We start from the raw sequence: 21,187 nt of genomic DNA, 5'->3' as shown, positions 1-21,187 counted from the left end.
GAAAGGGAAAGAGATGTGTTTAAAGACTTATCTTGGGACTATCCAAACCTAGACTTGTTCTTGCAATCACATATAAAAAACTATAATCTATTTATATGAAGTTTGGTGAGGCCAAAGTTGAAGGAGGCTCTAGAGGTTATGTAAATTATGATAAACCTTAACTTGAGAGACAACACTGCCTTGAGTCAATGAATGAATTTCTATTTAGGGTAAATATCCCTAACTTCAACGAAGATTTGGATATAAAAGAGTTCCTCGATTGGGTTGTCAAAATACAACAAGGTTAAGGAATGCATGAATGTCACAAAAAAAAGGATGATCAAACTAATCCCATATAGGCTAAAGAAAGGAGCTTTTTCTTGGTGGAATCACTAAATGAATATACATGCAAGAGATGGACAACAACATCTTACATCATGGAAAGGGATGATAAAGAGTTGCATGGCATGCTTCTTCCTCCTGATTATAAGCAGTATTGTATTTATTTCAACAATATTAGGATTGTTTAATAGATATGTTTATGAGTACAAGGTTGAGTTTTAGAGGTTGACAAAACGAAACTTTGTAGGAGATGGAAGGATAAATTGCAAGTTTGCTAAAGGGTTAAGGCTTGCAATCCAATACAAGATTCGAATGTACATGCTATAAAAACTAGCAAAGTAAATCCCCCGTAAACATAGGATTGCAGGAAAAAAATAAAATATTAAAATAAAAACCTTGATAAGTAATTACGATCCAGGATTACATTGGGAATTCCTATGACAGGTTTAGTATGAAAATATGATTACGAAGGGTTAATGTATATTTGATTATTAATGTCGATATTTGGAATGTCAAAAAAAAAAAAACTCTGCTGATTAAAACAAAAAAACACTATCAAAACTTTAATAAAACAATAATAATTTGATTATCAAATCATAGAAATTAATTATAAATGCTTATAAAATCGTCGAGCATTATAAGCAAAATAAAAAATATAACATGGGTGAGATGTTGTTAACAAAAAAAAGATACTAATAACAAAGTTGATCTTTCTTAAAGATCCTATAATAAAATGAGTAAATGAAATACTTCTAACAAAGAAAAGACGATTCAAACATCGTTAATATTTCTTATAAGTAGATTATAAATTTGTAATATCTTATCTGGATAACATACTAGATCAGTTACATAGAGTACAATCTATATAAAAATTTATTTATGAAGTAGATATCATCATATTCAGAGTCAATTATAAGATGAATGAAGAAAAATTATTGATATAAATTAAACATTGTATCAGTGGATGGTTAGGCCTTTCATACTGTTTAACATATTGAGTACTTTGATGTAATTGATAAATCATGTTTCTATATTTTTTATTAATAATTATGTGATAATTTTTTTCAATGATATTTTAATATGTAATTGATCTAAAATTAACCATTTGCAATATCTAAAGAAGGTGCTAAAAGTTTTATTGGAGAATAAGCTATATGTGTATTTGAAAAGGTATAGATTTATGATTGGCAAACTATTAATTCTAATGTTTATTGTGAGTGCAACTAGCATACATGTTGATGATGATAAGGTTAAAGCCATTAGATATTGGCTAAAATCTAAAATATTTAGTGAGGTGTGTAGTTTCTATGAATCGACTATTTTTTATAGGTGATTTATATAAATCTTTAGTACTATTGTTTCACCAAGTACTGAATACATAAAAAAAGAAGAAGTTTGATTGTGGAGATAAGGCAGAAAAAAGCTTTGCTTTGATTAAAAAAAGTTTAAGCATTACTCTAATTTTAACACTTTTAAATTTCATCATGTTATTTGAGATTGATTGTAATAAGTGTATATAAGCATTAATGTGTATTGTCCTAAGAAAACATTTGTAACATTCTTTAATAAAAAATTAAGTAATGCTAGATTGAAACAATTAACTTATAACAATGAGTTCTATACTATTTTTAAGACCTTGGAGAAGTTTAGGTATTATCTGATTGGGAAGGAATTTGTGTTATATACTAATCATCAGGTATTAAGAATTGTGTATAGCATAAGTGAATCAATAATTATATTTATATGAGATGAGTGAGTACCAATTCCTAATGAAAATAGTATACAAAATAGACATTCAAAATAAGATTGTTGATACTTTAAGTAATTTTTTTTTTATTAGTTACATAGAGAAGAGAGATTATTGGATTTAAGTTCTTGATAGACTTGTACAAGTATAATGAGGATTTTAGTAAGTCATGAGAAAAGTATCAAAATTAATTTGTTGAAATCATTCATAATGGATTATCGATAACAAAAAATAATAAGCTTTGCACTCATCATTCTTTATTGTAAAAGAAAGTGATTTTGGATTTGTATGAAGAAGGTTTGGTTGATCATTTGATGTGAAAAAAGACTATTGATGTTGTTAGTTAAATGTATTACTGGCCTAAATTAAAAATAAATATTAGTAAATTTGTGCAAAAGTGTTATGTTTTTGAAGGGAAAATACTTTTCCTTGCCTTTGCCTATTCCTTAAAATATATGGGAGGCAAAAGTGTTATGTTTTTGAAGGGAAAATTCCTTGCCGATTTATTTATGAATTTTATACTTAGATTACCCTTTACATAAAAGGAAATAGATTCTATATATTTGTTGTAATTAACATGCCCCAGAAATATTCAATGATGTTTCTTCAATTGCTCAATTTTTTTTGTTTTTGTTTTTTCTAAAAGGTTATTTGCTTGCATGAGGTATCAAAAACTATTATTTGTGATTGAGGTAGTTATTTTTGATGAAAATGATGAAAAATGTATGATTTATCTTTGAATTTCAATGGTGCAACACATGCAAATAAATAAATAAACAAACTCGTTGAATCAGATAGTAGGCAATTTGATTTGTAGTATCTGTGATGACAAAACCACAACAATGGGATGTTACACTTTTAAAAGCAAAATTCATATATAACAGTGCTAAAAAAAAGGCAACAGGAAAAACACTACTTGAAATTGTGTATATAATATCCTAGCATGTACTTGATCTTGTACCCATTTAAAAAAGTGCTAGTTGTAATACTGTTGTTGAAAAAACGGCTATGGTCGATTGGATCTTGTCTGGAAACTGCTGTTTATTTTTTAATTTTGTTCATTTTTCTACTTAATCTAGAACTCCATTTCAAAATAGGTCCAAGAGTTTTATTAGGTTTAGATTTTTCTAAGAAGATCAGTTTAACTTCTTATATAAACAACTTCTGGGAGTCCCTAGTTGTGAATAAAGAAAAGGGGAGGTGGTCTTCTGTAGGATTATCGAAACTGTAACAAAATCTGTTGAATTATGCGTTCAATACATTATTTATCCTTTGATTCACAAGAATTAATCATCATACGAGCAAAAGAGTGAGAGAAAGGACGCTTACACGAAGCATTTGATTCCACAAAAAGTCTAACGGGTTGACAGAGAAAAATTTATATCCGAAACAGTCAAACTAAAGACAAAAATTGATAAGAGATCCTCAAGGCACTATAGCTTCAGAATAGATTCAACAAGGTCGTTTAGAGGTGCAAGCTCCCCTTTGTCTATCAAGCGAAATTCCTGCATCAGGGCACAGTCCACAACATTAAAGCTTCAACTACAAAGCATGATAAGGATTCGGATTTTGGAAATGATTTAAGCAAAAAAGGAATTAGAGATCCTTGTGATTTCTGATGGTAAATAATTAGGCACACATAATGTACACAAAAAGAATCTGGCATGCAAGTGAAATGACATAAACTTGGAAGAAAGAAAGAAGCTCACCCATGTAAAGAGAACAAAATGCTTGAAGCAAGTATTTAGATGAGCTTCTTCCTTCAAGCTCACAATCTTCTGAAAATGTGAGTGATAGATGTGGGCGTATACACGGAATAATCGCTTAAAGATTGTCTTGACAACATCTTGGAAATTTGGAGGAAATGGCGCCCCTGTAAGCACATTAGAGTTAAATACAAAGATTCCCTTGCAGCGTAAAATAGTTAGATGAAAACAATCAATGTTTCAATAAAACAGCACACGTTTTCTTATCAAGAAATTCCACTAACCTAACTTTTGAGGGAAAATCAACTCATCATCAAGCTGAGCCTCAATCCAGTCCATTAGATATTCAACATACTTTGGAGCAGACACCTCAATTGGCTTCTTAATGGTAACTCCATCAGCCCATCTATACTCGTATCTGGGCGCAAAAATATAGGTGAGCACTTCATAAAAACATGGAAAAAGAACAAAAAATCAAGACCACAAAACTGCAATTTTAGCTATGACGAATCTCTAGCCATTCAAATCAGAAGGCAGAGTAAAACTTTTCAAATGTTATATGCTCGTAGCATGAGAAAACTTTAGCACAGGCATGACGCATCTGGCACAATAAACACAAGGATCATTTGAGCAAAAAAGAAAAAGCAAAACCAAACGCAATCTCCAGTCCTCCCCAAAGCATGCACACAAATGCAGTGATAGACACAGTCATGCATGCACACATATTCTCTCCTAGCCAAACCATAAAGAGGGAAATAGAGGTAGAAATATACAAAGATTACAGCAATTTAGCAAATCGTTTGCATTAACTTTCTACAACAAAAACTACAGACAGAACTTGATTGAGGGATTGAGAATGATACTTTGGTCCTGCTGTCATCGTTGGACAGTTTCCCGCCGTGCAGAATTCAGTAAGAGTGCCATATAAAATATTCATTTGATTGAAGAAATCCACGGCTGTAGAAAAAGAATATAAATGAAAAGATCAAATAAAACTGCGGAAGCTCAAAAAATCATTTTCCTTTACAACAAACCACAGATATTTACTTCTCAACTCCTATAAATCATTTGCATTCTGGAGTACAAAACGTAGAAATAAGAGTAGTGAACTATGGTACGTATTAAGAGAATTACAATCAGTTGAAAGCAATTAATTTTCAATTTCAAAGCCATCGTGTTCCTACATGAATCTTTCAGAAATTTGTACCAACTATCGAAATCTCCAGAGAAGAGACACCCAAAAAAAAAAACAATTATTTAACTATATGAATTTGTCTAGAAATATAGTTTCACAGAATAAAATAAATCCTACAGTGTGCGGAGTATCTTACTATTCACAGCGAGCCACTCGTTGATATCTTCTCCAGGAGGTAATCGCACAGCTTCCCTAAGGTTCCCACTACCCAAAGTAGCATCAATATGCCTTTGAAGTTGAACACCCTGCAATTCGAATAACAGTTACATCCATCCATTCCTTTAACTATACGCATAATAACATGAAGAGAGAATGAGAGGGGCCACTAACCTTACTTCCTGAAGGAGCATTCTTCTTGGGCCGAAATGTCTTCTGGTTTCTTCAGTTAACGTAAGCCGATTCCAACAAAAAGAAAAGAAAGAAAGATCAAATCCCAAATTTAACTATAAAACATAAATAAAAACGAATAGATGATTAGCAATTCCTAAAATATCTAGTTTCAACAATGGTGACAGAAAAGAAACATTCATTTCATTGATCATCAATTCATCACTAGCCATTACACAGAACATGAGAACATTTAAAGATAATCGTAATAATAAGAGAGATAGGAAATGGGAATGAGAGATAAACACTAATGGATTAAGAATCAAGTGCCCCACAAGAGGAAAAGGAAAGAAATACCTGCTGCCAAGACCAAAAAGACTCATAGTATGAATTTGTTTTCCTACCACTCAATACAAAACGCAAGGCAGAGGAAAGAAATTAAGGTGATTGTTACAAGTATAGAAACAAAGACAGAGACATATATACATATATTAATTAACGACTGACTGGCAAATACATGGAATGAGTAATCTCTCATCGTCTTTGTTTCTACTCTGTCAAGCCATATTGCCAAGGCTTAGGCTCACCTAATCTTTTCTTTTTCATTTGCCAACCCGCTTATCTGGCTGATCTACAAAAGGAAAAAGAATTTCCATATGATTGATCACCGCTCTTGATTTAGGATAATCCAACGATATTTAAGGTGGTTTGATTTTCAATGAAATCGGAAAGAATAATAAAGAGTTCTTTAATGAAAGTTGAAGAAAAAAAATAAAAAAATCTTTGGTCTCGAAATATAAAAGGGAAGAGAAATAGAAAGGTGGGACCAGAAAATGACAAGCATCTAGCTGTCTAGATTCTGTCATTTTGGATTGGGTCAAGCTTTGCTGTTGGTAGTGTTTCAGGATTAAAGACGTATGTATGTCTGGAGTTGTAATGGATCATCATCATCAAATGGAGAAGACTGATTCAGGTTGGCGAATCCATTCATCCATCATCATTCGTTGAATGATAGTTGTCTTTTGACAATACAATGGATTTTTTTTTTTTATTTAACGTGGATGTCCGGGCTAGCTTGCGCGTATCACGACTAATCTTTTTTTTTTTTTTATTTAACGTGGATGTCCTGGCCAGCTTGCCCACATCACGATTAATCCCACGGCCCACTAAACATTCTACAAGCCTAGTGAACAGGTAAGGCACCGTGGGGGTGACAAACGTACCACACAGAGAGGACCCAATAGAGACACGAAGGAAACCACTTTCCAACCCTACTGCCACTGGGACTCAAACCGAAATTCAAAAAAAAAAAAGCAGCACCTACACCACTGAGCCACAACCTGCTTGATACAATGGCTTTCTTAAATGCATGGATGCCAGCTTCTCTCTCTATTCCCGGCCACCTTGCTCATCAGTAAAAATAAATAAAATAAAATTACTAATAAAAAAATTAAAAAATAAATATAAATCAAAATATTCAATTACATAAAATAAAATAATTATTATATTGTATATATGATGTTATTTATTTAAATTAATAAAAAATAATATAAATAAAACTAATTGAATAAACTCGAACCTTAAAAAAACATTAAGTGAGACAAAACATATAAGAAATATTATTTAAAAATATTTTTATTCAAAAAAGACATGCAAAAAAAACTAATATAAACTCGTAAAAAAAAAAGACATGCAAAAAAAACTAATATAAACTAGTAAAAAAAAGGATAATTACAAAACTAATATTAAAAAAATAAACTAATGCAAAATGACAAGATTCTAAAATAAAACAAGCCAAAAAGAAGAAGAAGAAGAAGATGTATAAACTAATGCACAATGACAAGATTTGAACAGTATTAACTTTTCAAATTTATAATCTGAGTCATTAGACTAGAAGTGCTACAAATAGAAAAAAAGTAAATTTGAATCTTAAACAAATAAAATAAAAAAAGATAAAATAAAAAAATATCAATTATAAAAAAAAAAAAGTAAATTTGAATCTTAAACAAATCAAATATAAAAAGATAAAATAAAAAAATATCAAAATCTAAGAAAAACTATTAATTAAAGGAATAAGGGTGAAAATTAAAAATAATAATAATTAGAGGACAAACAAAAAAAATTTATTGGAGGGTTAAATTAAATTGAGAAATAGCTTTAAAAAGATAAAACAAATGAAAAGGATAATGGCAAAATTAGAAAAAAAAATATAACATAAACTTAGATTGAATGATGAAATTAAAAACTAATAAAACACAACAAAAAGGACAAGGAAATAAATTTAAAACAAAAAAATAAGAAATTATAATTGAAGGACTAAATTGAAAAAAAAACAAAACTTTTGTAAAAGAAATAAGAAAAAAATAAGAAATCAAAAGAATGATGACTGAAATTGAAAAAAAAAATAAAAAACTTTGATTGAAGGATGAAATTAAAAATCAATAAAACCTTAACAAAAAGCCAAGAAAATAAATTTTTATAGTTTGCTGTAAATCTTGATTAAAAAAACATAGAGTTCAGTCACTTGTTTTATAACTAAGAAAAATCTTGATTCTTGAGGTTTTTTGAAAATAAATCTTAATTTGATATATTTTAGATTTTTTTAAAAAAAAACAAGTAGTTTTTGCATCCATGTCTTTTTTTAGTTTCAGCCACCATATATATATAAAAATTGAAGGTTCTATTGTTATTTTAAATTATTTAAATCTTATTTTATTAGTTTCTTAATTTTCACAATCTTTTTTGTGTGTCTTCATATCATTTGTCTCTCAGAAGAATTTGTATTGATACTCATGTTTTTATATTTGTAATTTTGTATTGATAGTTCTTAGTTTATATTGTTTCTTGAGTTTTTGCATTATTTGATTTTATTGATAAGATATTAATCTTTAATGTTTTATGAACTAGGTCCTTAAATGGATTTTATTGATAAGATATTAATCTTTAATTTTTTATGAACTAGGTCCTTAAATGACTAAAATCTAAAGAATTGAGCGATGAGAGATGAATGTGAGTATATTATAGTGAAGAGTCAAGAATTTATGTGAAACATGAGATGAGTGACATTATTAAATACAAGTATGCGAAGGGGTGTATGAACACACATACACTAACTTATTTAATTTTCAACTCTTGATAATGTCAACCAAGAGTCAATAATCACTACCAGCCATGCAATGACAATTGGAGCTAAGGAATACAAGGTTTGTCGAGGTAATAAGTGAGATGGATAGTTTGAGAATCAGAATAATTAATATTTAAAATGGGCCAGACCATATAATTTTTAAAGGAAGAAGATCTATAAGATGAACTAATTCATTTCTAAAAGAATCTATTGCCAAAAATACTAATGAAGAGGCCAAATATTTTAATGATAACCATGATGGTAGGTTTTGGCCATATAAAAACCAATGGCCTAGGGAATTTGACCACTCGAGTAATTCAGCTATAAGAAAATAGAGTGGAAGGATGGATTTTAGAATGATTTGGATAAATATTTAGGAAGTATTAAAATGAAGATTCTAGCTTTTTAAGAAAAAATCAATTCAAAAGCTTATTTAGAGTGGAAAATAAATAAAGTTGATTTTTTATACTATTACTTGGTAGGATTAACTTGTTTTAGAAAGAAGGAATAAAAAGAGACCCATACATCTAAAGATGAATTCCTTACACATCCAAAAAGGATCCCTAGATGGTCCTCCTTTTCTTTTCTTTTATAGATTCTAAGATAATCCATTTTCCTTTCATTAAGATTGATTCCTAATGGTCATTCCTTTCATTATCATATAAATCCCAAGATGATCCCTTTTTATTTGTGTGGATCTCTAGCTGGTATTTTCATTTAATTGGTTTAAATTATGTCAAGGTTGGGTTACTTTTTAATTGATTAACATTTCAAAAATCTCCTAATAAAATCTTTTAAATTTCAGTGGTTTTTCAAATGTTTTTCACAAAAACTGGCTTTTCTTTATAAGCTTAGTACACAAATCCTTATACAAAATTTTGTAGTGTAAATATTATAAAGCGATGTTAACCATCATAACCTGTTTTGACCATCCTTTTCAAAATATTCTTCAAAAATCCAAGAAGATCAAGAGATTTAGAAAACATGTTTTCAATGCATTTCAACCATTCACATGTTTTCTTTATATAATTTCTAATTATTTTTTCCTTGTTGATATATTTTCAAAAAATCAAATTCAAAGAAATATATCTCCTGTCCAAATTATTGATGGAAGAACCATTATTAGAATAATACAAGTTTTCTTTTAAGTCTTTTTTTGGGGTAAAAATCCAAATAAAATTTCCTTCTATCTTGTATATGGGTTGAGTCTATCACTTCTTATATCTTGATTCAATAATAAACCTGGTATAAGAGCCATAAAAAAAAAAATATATGTTGCAAATACATGTTTAAAGGAGTTAGCAAAACAATAACAAGAATTAAAAAAAAATAGATTAAAGGGTTTAAAATACATCAAAACTCAAGAAGATTATAGCAAAATAGATATTACTTTGTGTGAACCTGAGCTACACTATAGAGCTATACTATTTTTTTTAATGTAAAATGATGTTTAAGTGTTGTAAATGCATTTTAAAAATAGAAGAAAAACTAGACCCAACTCAGTCAAATAAGTTGACTTTATTTTAATTAGATGACAATAAAATAGACAATAATTACAAATAGACCAAATCTTTTTAAAAAGTGATCATGATAACCTGGGAAAATATTATTGTTAAAAAGAAGATAAATAATGTGGCTAAATTCTTAGCTTGATAAATACAGAAGTATGAAATGTTTAAAAGAGGACTTAAAAAAATTTGTCATGGTTAACTCGAGTTAGAATGAAAAATCTTTAACCTCGGTAATCAGGGATGAGAAAACTTGAGTTATTTTGCCAAACTCATGACCCAAATCATGAGATTGGATTAACCCAATATAAAAAAATTACAAAGCCTATTTTTTAAAAATAAAAAATGTCAGCTCGCGTTAACTTTTCAAATACATAACTCGGGTCATTAGGCTCGAAACATCCTATCTAAAAAAACTATGATACCTAATTTCTGATCAATCAAATATTGAAGAATGAAATTGAAAAAGGTAATTTTAATTACACAAAAGGATTCAAAACAAAGAAAAACAACAAATAAAACAATGACGATAAAAAATAAAATACAAAATATATTTTATATTTGATTGAAGAGTAAATTTAGCAAAGGGACCTAAAGAAATATAGCAAAAGAATGATAATAAAGATTGACAAAAAAATAAAAATAAATTCTTGATTAAAGAGATTGAAAAGAGAAATAACTTTAACAAAAGAGAAAAAAATTCAAAAGAATGATGACCAAATTGATACAAATAATATATTATAAATTTAGATTGAAGAATAAAATTGAAAACAAATAAAACTTTTATAAAAAAACCAATAAAAAATAGAAATAAAAATAATAAAGATCAAAATGAAAAAATAATATATGATAAATTAAAAAAAATAAAAATAAAAAATAATAATTTTTGACAAAAAAGCTAAAAACAAAAATTAAAAGTGAAAAAAAATAAGGATTTGAATCAAAATATCAACACTAAAGAGGACTAACTTGACATTTTTAGGGAGAATAAAGAGACAGGAGGAGGCACCTTATAGGTGAGAAACGGCCTAATCACTATCAGCATGCATCGCCCCTAAAGAAAGAGGATACAACAACATTTTCAATGTCATGAAAAAAAAAGGATTTTCACTACTAAGACACACCATACACTTATTCAGTTGTTATTTTGGTCAATTTAATTTTTTTATCCCAAAAGTATTAAAATACAAAAAAGCTTATTTGTCTCCAATTAATTTGATAGTAATAATAGATATTATGAAAAGATCTAATTGCCTCTAATAGTTGGTTTTAAGTTTTTCTATGGCTAGAGAAAAACCATAAAAATGTTGTTCTAGTGAACAATATTTTAACTCACATACAATAATAAAAAATCCTTTTATTTCAGCTTTTTTAATATAAGACAAGTATATTATTTATAAAAACTAGGAGAGAGTAGCATGGTAGTAAATGGTTGATAATCCTTATATATTGATCAACTTAGGCCTAGTCTTTTAAAATTTTCTTGCACAATAAAATTGTTTAATTACCTTTGAAAGCAAAAATTATTATTTAACTTTGGTCTAGATGTTTTTTTTATATTTCACTTCTTATAGCATGATGAAATGATTTTATTACCTTTAAAATCAAAATTTCCTTACATACTTCCATTTTTTTTTGTGATTATCATTTGCTCTTTAGGGAAATTCAATATTTTAGAAAATATGATAAAAAAAAAATCGTTGGCACATGTGTGAAATGCGCTAATGAGTAAGCCTTTTATGGCGAGAAAAAACCATCTTCCTTGGTGTTTTTTGATTAATCATGGTGAGGCCTACCTTCATGGAAAGTGTGTGTGATGTTATTCCGTTTAATTTAACGCTGATTTGCTTTCTTCTTTTTTATCTCCTAAATTTCTGAGCTTAAGCATCCAAAATTCCATAACATCCTTTCAATTTGTTTTTTCTTCAAATTTGTTCTTTATTCTTTCAATTGTTTTTTTTATTTGAATAAATTATATATTTAAAATATATTTTTAATTTTATCCTTCTTTAATTTTTTTTATCTGTCAAATTTGATCCTTGTTGTTTTAATTTTTTTCGATTGAAATAATAAAGATCAAAATGAAAAAAAAATATATGATAAATTAAAAAAAATAAAATTAAAAAATAATAATTTCTGACAAAAAAGCTAAAAAAAAAAATTAAAAGTGAAAAAAAATAAGGATTTGAATTAAAATATCAACACTAAAGAGGACTAACTTGACATTTTTAGGGAGAATAAAGAGACAGGAGGAGGCACCTTATAGGTGAGAAACGGCCTAATCACTATCAGCATGCATCGCCCCTAAAGAAAGAGGATACAACAACATTTTCAATGTCATGAAAAAAAAAGGATTTTCACTACTAAGACACACCATACACTTATTCAGTTGTTATTTTGGTCAATTTAATTTTTTTATCCCAAAAGTATTAAAATACAAAAAAGCTTATTTGTCTCCAATTAATTTGATAGTAATAATAGATATTATGAAAAGATCTAATTGCCTCTAATAGTTGGTTTTAAGTTTTTCTATGGCTAGAGAAAAACCATAAAAATGTTGTTCTAGTGAACAATATTTTAACTCACATACAATAATAAAAAATCCTTTTATTTCAGCTTTTTTAATATAAGACAAGTATATTATTTATAAAAACTAGGAGAGAGTAGCATTGGTTGATAATCCTCGTATATTGATCAACTTAGGCCTAGTCTTTTAAAATTTTCTTGCACAATAAAATTGTTTAATTACCTTTGAAAGCAAAAATTATTATTTAACTTTGGTCTAGATGTTTTTTTATATTTTACTTCTTATAGCATGATGAAATGATTTTATTACCTTTAAAATCAAAATTTCCTTACATACTTCCATTTTTTTTTGTGATTATCATTTGCTCTTTAGGGAAATTCAATATTTTAGAAAATATGATAAAAAAAAAATCGTTGGCACATGTGTGAAATGCGCTAATGAGTAAGCCTTTTATGGCGAGAAAAAACCATCTTCCTTGGTGTTTTTTGATTAATCATGGTGAGGCCTACCTTCATGGAAAGTGTGTGTGATGTTATTCCGTTTAATTTAACGCTGATTTGCTTTCTTCTTTTTTATCTCCTAAATTTCTGAGCTTAAGCATCCAAAATTCCATAACATCCTTTCAATTTGTTTTTTCTTCAAATTTGTTCTTTATTCTTTCAATTGTTTTTTTTATTTGAATAAATTATATATTTAAAATATATTTTTAATTTTATCCTTCTTTAATTTTTTTTATCTGTCAAATTTGATCCTTGTTGTTTTAATTTTTTTCGATTGATATTTTTTTTATTTGAATTATTTTATAAAATTAAGATTTGTTTTCAATTTCATTGTATTTTAATTTTTTAATCTATCAAATCCAATCCCTATTCTTTTGATTGTTATTTATATAATTTAACGTATTATGAATTTTGGAGATTACCCCAAATTTAGAAGATTATCTTGGTTCATTTTCCCCCCTCTTTTTGAGCTCATACTTTTTCAATTTTATTTTTTAGCATTTGATTTAATTAGAGATTATGCTATATTTTCTTTATTTGCTTTCTATATGACTTTTTACTAATTTTAAAAATAACCTGAGTTATCTTATGTCTTTTTATTTATCGCTCTGTGATTTTTGTTTTAAATAAATGTAAGCATGTTATGCTCGTTACATGATATTTTTGTTTGTTTAAATGTAGCTATTTTTGGGTTTTTTTAAAAAATAATTTTTTTATATTGTTACTGTGATATTTGGTTGATTAGAATTGAACACCCTATTTTGTTTCAATTGGGATTTCATGAGATTATTACAGTCTTATATCTTGAATCTCATATTTTATGGATCAACCATTATCACTTAAAATTTTTTTTTGTGATTATCATTTGCTCTTTAGGGAAATTCAATATTTTAGAAAATATGATAAAAAAAAAATCGTTGGCACATGTGTGAAATGCGCTAATGAGTAAGCCTTTTATGGCGAGAAAAAACCATCTTCCTTGGTGTTTTTTGATTAATCATGGTGAGGCCTACCTTCATGGAAAGTGTGTGTGATGTTATTCCGTTTAATTTAACGCTGATTTGCTTTCTTCTTTTTTATCTCCTAAATTTCTGAGCTTAAGCATCCAAAATTCCATAACATCCTTTCAATTTGTTTTTTCTTCAAATTTGTTCTTTATTCTTTCAATTGTTTTTTTTATTTGAATAAATTATATATTTAAAATATATTTTTAATTTTATCCTTCTTTAATTTTTTTTATCTGTCAAATTTGATCCTTGTTGTTTTAATTTTTTTCGATTGATATTTTTTTTATTTGAATTATTTTATAAAATTAATATTTGTTTTCAATTTCATTGTATTTTAATTTTTTAATCTATCAAATCCAATCCCTATTCTTTTGATTGTTATTTATATAATTTAACGTATTATGAATTTTGGAGATTACCCCAAATTTAGAAGATTATCTTGGTTCATTTTCCCCCCTCGTTTTGAGCTCATACTTTTTCAATTTTATTTTTTAGCATTTGATTTAATTAGAGATTATGCTATATTTTCTTTATTTGCTTTCTATATGACTTTTTACTAATTTTAAAAATAACCTGAGTTATCTTATGTCTTTTTATTTATCGCTCTGTGATTTTTGTTTTAAATAAATGTAAGCATGTTATGCTCGTTACATGATATTTTTGTTTGTTTAAATGTAGCTATTTTTGGGTTTTTTTAAAAAATAATTTTTTTATATTGTTACTGTGATATTTGGTTGATTAGAATTGAACACCCTATTTTGTTTCAATTGGGATTTCATGAGATTATTACAGTCTTATATCTTGAATCTCATATTTTATGGATCAACCATTATCACTTAAAAACACCTTTATCATTTAAGTATTTTTTTTTACATTAATTTTTTTAACCTGATTTGTAATATAGCATAAATCAACTATTTAGAGATAAATGGTATATTGTTAAATCACTTATCGCCTACGCTTTAATATTTTGGATTTCGCCATCAAAAATCAACCGATTTTTAAGACAATGAGGGGTTTTTCCTTCACACTAAACATAATGATGATCATTATACCCCCCAGCAATTCATTTAATTTAATTTGATAAGATCAAATTTTTATTCGATTTAATCAATATCAAATCAAATATAAATAATATGCGAGCTATGAAATAAATATATTTAATAGTGTTATAATTATGAACTAGTGCTAGATAAGTAATAAAAACTAAAAGTGTGATTGAGCCAATATTTCATGATGGAAAAAAAAATTGTATTGGTGATAAAAAAAACTCATATACTGAATATAATGATTTGACAATTATTTGCGAGGAAAGATATAGTGCTTTCCTCACATGATTTAGCTTTTTGCAACATGATTTTGCTTTTTTTTAATAAAAAAATTACAAAGCTAAATTCTTTATTATCTCAATATTAAAAAGAAATCAACAAAGAAAATTTTAGAAAAAAACCCATGAAGAAAAACACTGTAGTAATCCATAGTGTTTTGTAAGGAAAGTTACAGTGTTTTTCCTAGTAAAATCGACAAAGATAATTTAAAAAAATATATAATAAAAAACTATATTGAGAAATACTGTAACAATTCACAATGTTTTGTAAGGAAAACTATAATGCTTTCTGTGCATGATTTAGCTTCATTGTACAAAGATAATTTTAGAAAAAAATATAAAAAAAAACAAAAAAAAAGTGGAGTAACACTGCAGCAATCTACAATGTTTTAAACAAAAAAAATTATAAAACTAAATTATCAACCAATTCAATATTAAAAAAATAAAATTAACAAAGATAATTTAAAAAAGCATAAAAAAATTAAAAAAAAAACAAAGATAATTTAAAAAAGCATAAAAAAAAAGAGTTATGTTGGAAACACTGTAACTTTCCTTATAAACACTGTAGCAATCCACAGTGTTTTATGAGGAAAGTTGCAGTGCTTTCTTATATAATTTATCCTTCTCAACTAGCTCAAAATTAAAAAAATAAAATCAACAAAAATATTTCTAAAAAAATCATAAGAAAATAAAAAACCATGTGGAGAGACAATGTTTTATGAGTAAAGTTACAGTGTTTTCCTAACATTATTTAGCTTTATTGTAATTATAATTCTCAACCAATTCAACCAGTGCTTCCTTACATTACTTAACCTTGTACTTGTAATTCTCAATAAGTTTAATATTAAAAAAAAAATTGACAAAGATATTTTTGAAAAAAATCATAACAATAAAAAACATGTGAGGAAATACTATAGCAATCCATAGTGTTTTAAATAAAAAATTACAAAGCTAAATTCTAACCAAATCAATATTAAAAAAAAATCAACAAAGATAATTTTAAAAAAAATCATACAAAAAACACAAAAAAAAACCATGTGGGGAAACACTGTAACAAATAACAATGTTTTAAAGAAAAAAATTACAAAGCTAAATTTTCAACCAACTCAATATTAAAAAATAAAATCAACAAATATAATTTTTTAAAAAAATCATAAAAAAATCATGTAGGAAAACACTATAGCAATCCACAATGTTTTGTAAGAAAAGCCATAATTATAATTCTCAACCAGCTCAATATTAAAAAATAAAATCAAAAAATAATTTTGAAAAATGTTATAACAAAGAAAACTATGTGGGGAAACATTGTAGCAATTCATATTGTTTAAAAAAAAATATTACAAAGCTAAATTTTGAACCAGCTCAATATTAAAAAAAAAATTGACAAAGATAATTTTGAAAAAAAAAAAAAAACAAAGAAAAAAAAGAGAGGAAAACATTGTAGCAATTTACAATAATATGTAAGGAAAACTACAGTGTTTTCCCTACATGTTTTAAGTATATTTTAATTATAATGTTTTGTGAGAAAAATCATAGTTGTAATCTTCAACCAACTCAATATCAAATAAATAAAATCGACAAATAATTTGAAAGAAATAGTAATGAAAAAAGATGTGGAGAAACACTATAGTAAGTTATAGTATTTTAAAGAAAAAAATTATAAAACTAAATTTTTAACCAGTTTAGTATGAAAAAATAAAATTAAAACAAATAATTTTTAGAAAAAAAACTAAAAACTAAAAAAAAAAACCAAAAGAAAAAGAAAAGAAAAGGATTGTAGCAATGCACAATTTAGATATATTGTAGTTTGATCTAATTATTGGCTTTGATGAAAGACAGGATGAATCCAACTTTTTTTAAAACTTTTTGGTGATAGGGTAAAGGTGTTTTTGAAAGTATAATTGTATTTGTTTTTAAAATGTTTTTTATATTGAAATGTATTAAAATAATATTTTTATATTTTAAAAATTATTTTTGATATCAGCGTATTAAAATAGTTCAAAAAAATTTAATTTTTAATAAAAAATTTGATTTTTTTAAAAACATGGATTGACTCATGTTTCCATACACTATCTAAAATGAGAGTGGAGTAATTGTTGTTAAGTTTTAATTGTTTTTTAAATTATTTTTTATCTAAATAAATATTCATTGATTTTTTTTTATTTTTTTATGAAGTCTAGATGTAAAAATTAAAAATAAACTATAATAAAAACATTATATTTATACATTTTTAATTAAAAAATACTTTTAAAAAGCATCAAAATTTATATATTGCATTACAAAACTCACACTAATTTTACCTTCATTATATACTTCCTTGCTCAATGCTCTCCACTCTGTATTGGGAATCCATGAACATGATAGAGGATGGTTAAAATCTTAATTAGAGGGCGTAACTTTGATAAACTATTGTCCGGTCTTTATTGTGCTTTTCGGGAATATTTAATGGTACGATAATTATTGTTTTTTAAAATATTTTTTATTTCAATAATATATATTTTTTTTTAAAACATTATTTTTAAAATTAATACATCCAAACAATAAAAATAATATTTAAATTTTAACAGGAAAAAAAAAAGTCAAACCGCCTAACAAAACACACCCTATCTGTAGCTTGCTCATGGTGCAATCTAGGCCTATTAAAGCTTCAGTATCAATTAAAGATTAGAAAAGGGCGCTTGTAGCTTGTTGTGGATTTTTCATTAATACATGAGGTCAAGCTAAGAGTCGATTTGATGGTAAGAGTCTCACGGTATTGATGATATATAGACGTGTAGCTTATATGTTGCAGGTTTAGTAAACAGATTATTATTTGGAGGTCGTGATAGTGATGGGGCAAAGTTTTGGCTCATGCCATGCACGGACGGGCGCCCTCGAAAAGTTTGGGCCATACATTCACCAAGTTGTTGATGAGGTTATCACATTTCACTACATCCAAGTTTCACTCAAGATTTCTGAAATGGAACATTTGTAAGATTTATTCAAGCATATCATGCAAATGGCCAATGTTGAGCGGTTTAGGAGGAGGAGGAGGAGGGGTTCACCCTAACTTTCAGATCACTAGCCGTAAAGGAAATCATAGCTCACTGTCTAGAAAGAAGCACACTGTATCTGAAAAGCTGACCCCTCCCCATTGATTTCTTTACTTAAGATATGGCTTCTGCGTGGGTTACGTTCCCCTATTCATATTACTGCTATATATATTTCGGGATAGCCTGAACTTTTTCAAATCATAAAGATGATAAAAAGATGCAGTAATTTGTTCATGTAGCGTAGTTGGAAAGCGAGACAAATAAGGAAGGCATGTTTGTCGAATTTTCCAGTTATATTATTAGAGTGCAATTCAACATGGAGAATCAAGTACAAAAAACACTAAAACGGACTAGAAGAATCTTGTCATAGAGACCCTTTCATGGAAAAGCAAATTAAAAGAGAGCAACAGCTAGCGTGAACGAGGAAGTACATCTATCTAGATCGATGTTCAATTAATTCGTCTTCTTGGAAGAGAGAGCTCGACCCAGTGCTTAACCCGTGCCTCCAAGAACACCCTTAAGTTTCTTAACCTGAGCGTCATCGAGGAATGTTGTCTTCTCTATAATTTCAGAAGGCAAATCGTTTGCAAAGAGAGCAAAGTCTAGAATCTGGAGACCTGGTCTTTCACTACTGAAGCTAACAAATGCTAGTGCTGAAGTCCCACCTGCATTTATCTGGAAGTGCAGTAAACCTCGAGGGAAAACCATTATGTCTCCCTTCTTAAGAGACTTAAAGTAAACTTTATTGTCTGAGGAAATGAACCCAGCACAGATTGACCCAGAGACGACGATTAGAACTTCTGAACCTCCTGGGTGTGTGTGCATTGGAACAACTCCTCCTACTGCCAAGTCCAAACGAGCCATGGAAATTCCAAGGCCATTTACACCTGCGAATTTGTCAGCAAATGCTGGTGTCACAGCGGCTTTGATGATGTTTGAGGTGTTTCCACCAGCACCTAGGCCCGAGAAAACAAAATCATCCACGGTTACCGCTGCAGGCTTCTTGCAAACGAAGCCTGTAGGAGTGTCTGGACCTGTGAGGTCTGCCACGCAAAAGTCCTGCACGGCAGCATTTGAGGTTGAGGTGAGGAGAGAAAAGATGAGGAAGATAGGGAGAATCATCTTCTCAAGGAATGAAGGCTCTATTATAGGGTACAAGCGGCTAGTTAAGACCTCGGATACAATTATATAGGAGAGAATGGTGTGAATTTTAATTTGGAGTTTCATTTTCAAGGGCATGCCAATTCAGGACTTCACGTGCATGGTTATGCTTGCTGTGCACGTACTGAAACGACAGATTTCTAGCTGTTGCGCATGTGATTTTGTGATAATAATCTTGGAGCAAGACAAGGATTCTCTTTTTGTTTGGATTCGGAACCGCAGGACCAGCAGAAAAAATCTTACGGAATTCTGTTGTTGAAAATGATCATTCATTGTGTAATTAAATACATTTGAACAATTCTCAATTTCTTAGATTTTTTTTTTTTTGCTTTTTCTGAATATCAACTAATTCAACTACAGAAATAAGGAATCTTTTCTTGCTTTTACATATACAATGGTTTTAAGTTCATCTAGAAATTCCTTACAATTCAGTTGATCTGTAAGGTAGGATTAGTCAATAACTTCATTTGAAAACTCATGATCGATCCATCACTGGTGTTTGACATCGCCATCAATCATACAAACATACATATATATATAAAATTAGTCCTCGAACTGTTCATTTCATTCAGGTGTAACGATCAAGCAGTTCCAATCAACAATGTTAAAACATCAATGAATTGACGAAACATGAACAGGGTGATACAAGTATTTGCCCCTCCTGAAGAATTAATGAGATTCCCAGTAATTGTCTTTCGATTTCAAGAAGGACGAAATTCATCAAACTCTCAATCACCAATCTAAATATCGCTCCTTCTATCAACTGGATGTTTGTGCGTGTCAGTTACAAGCTTGTCACAGCAGAATTCAGAGTTTAGTACATCATGCCACAGAGTGGTTCCCAAGACTTGCGAGCATAAGAGAAATCAATGCCAGAAAACTGTACCGGAACAATGTGGTCCACGAGCACATGGGACGGGATGAGAAATTAGAGCATAACAAGACATTTTGACAGCTAGGAGGAGTCTCTGCAAGTCTTATTCTCACTTTTTAAATGGTGTCCATACAAAGATGAATGGATATCAAGAATTCCCCATCTCCTACGGTGTCGGGAACTATGTATGTTCCGAGTATACGATCCCTTTTGGCTTTTGGATTTATAAGCCTCTTTCTTTGAAGCAATCATGCATGATATTTTATCTCATGCCGTGCAAGTCAGAAAAATGTAGATGGTACCTAATAATTCACAGTGTCATTTGACTAGTAATAGCACCAAGGTGAAAGTTTATTGATATTAAAAACTATTTTTATATATTTTTATATAAAACATTGTACTTTAAATCATTATTACTATTGCAATCTCAAACAAAATCTAAGTGTTTGGACGTACCTTGTTAGAAGCATAGAATTAATAAACACACATATAACCGAGCTATAGTGCCTAAAGTAAAAAATTAACAATATACTAAAAGGCGTGGGAAAACTACTGTAGCTTCCCACGCCTTTCACTTTTTCATTTTTAATATATTACATTATTATAATTATTATAATTATATTTTAATTATAATTATTTTATTATATTATATTATATACTAAAAATTAAATGAAACTTAAATTGTTTGCTTTTTAATTTTTTTAATAGTTTTTCTTTTAATGAATTTTTTTTATCTCGGTTTTGATGGGTTAGCCTAATTTGACGAGTTAACCTGAATTTTTTTCTTTTTAATTAATTTTTTTATTTAATTTAGTTTGTTAATGTTAAATT

General features: G+C 28.2%; 2 protein-coding genes across 4 annotated transcripts; both read right to left on the bottom strand.

Moving 5' to 3' along the window:
- Positions 1-3,284: 3,284 nt before the first annotated feature.
- LOC105140734 (MOB kinase activator-like 1) lies at positions 3,285-6,065 on the bottom strand. 3 transcript variants are annotated; one of them, XM_011047692.1, is made up of 8 exons: positions 5,835-6,065; positions 5,654-5,696; positions 5,300-5,348; positions 5,106-5,214; positions 4,638-4,731; positions 4,059-4,192; positions 3,778-3,941; positions 3,285-3,573 (listed from the first exon to the last, which is right to left on the bottom strand). In XM_011047692.1, exons 2-8 carry the CDS (start codon positions 5,677-5,679, stop codon positions 3,502-3,504), a joined length of 648 nt encoding a protein of 215 aa, XP_011045994.1. In that variant the 5' UTR covers positions 5,680-5,696; positions 5,835-6,065; the 3' UTR covers positions 3,285-3,501. The 3 variants fall into 3 exon arrangements, with proteins under 3 accessions (XP_011045994.1, XP_011045996.1, XP_011045997.1); XM_011047694.1 differs by lacking the exon at positions 5,654-5,696 and having other exon boundaries at positions 5,835-6,064; XM_011047695.1 differs by lacking the exons at positions 5,300-5,348; positions 5,654-5,696; positions 5,835-6,065 and having other exon boundaries at positions 5,087-5,159.
- A 12,517-nt stretch (positions 6,066-18,582) lies between these two features.
- Positions 18,583-19,501, bottom strand: GER3 (germin 3). The gene has a single exon (XM_011047691.1). It carries the CDS (start codon positions 19,441-19,443, stop codon positions 18,814-18,816), a length of 630 nt encoding a protein of 209 aa, XP_011045993.1. The 5' UTR covers positions 19,444-19,501; the 3' UTR covers positions 18,583-18,813.
- Positions 19,502-21,187: the final 1,686 nt, after the last annotated feature.

Source organism: Populus euphratica, unplaced genomic scaffold (assembly GCF_000495115.2).
Source record: "Populus euphratica unplaced genomic scaffold, PopEup_1.0 scaffold150.1, whole genome shotgun sequence".
Classification (NCBI taxonomy): Eukaryota; Viridiplantae; Streptophyta; class Magnoliopsida; order Malpighiales; family Salicaceae; genus Populus; species Populus euphratica.
Note: the sequence above shows the minus strand (reverse complement) of the source record. Positions and strands in the feature narration are given on the sequence as shown.

Excerpts from the sequence above, each read along its gene's own strand:
- LOC105140734 (XM_011047692.1), bottom strand. The coding sequence starts at position 5,679 with ATGAGTCTTTTTGGTCTTGGCAGCAG. Across the intron at positions 5,349-5,653 it reads CTTTTTGGTCTTGGCAGCAG|AAACCAGAAGACATTTCGGC; the intron begins GTATTTCTTTCC and ends CGTTAACTGAAG. Across the intron at positions 5,215-5,299 it reads ATGCTCCTTCAGGAAGTAAG|GGTGTTCAACTTCAAAGGCA; the intron begins GTTAGTGGCCCC and ends TTCGAATTGCAG.
- GER3 (XM_011047691.1), bottom strand. The coding sequence starts at position 19,443 with ATGATTCTCCCTATCTTCCTCATCTTTTCTCTCCTCACCTCAACCTCA.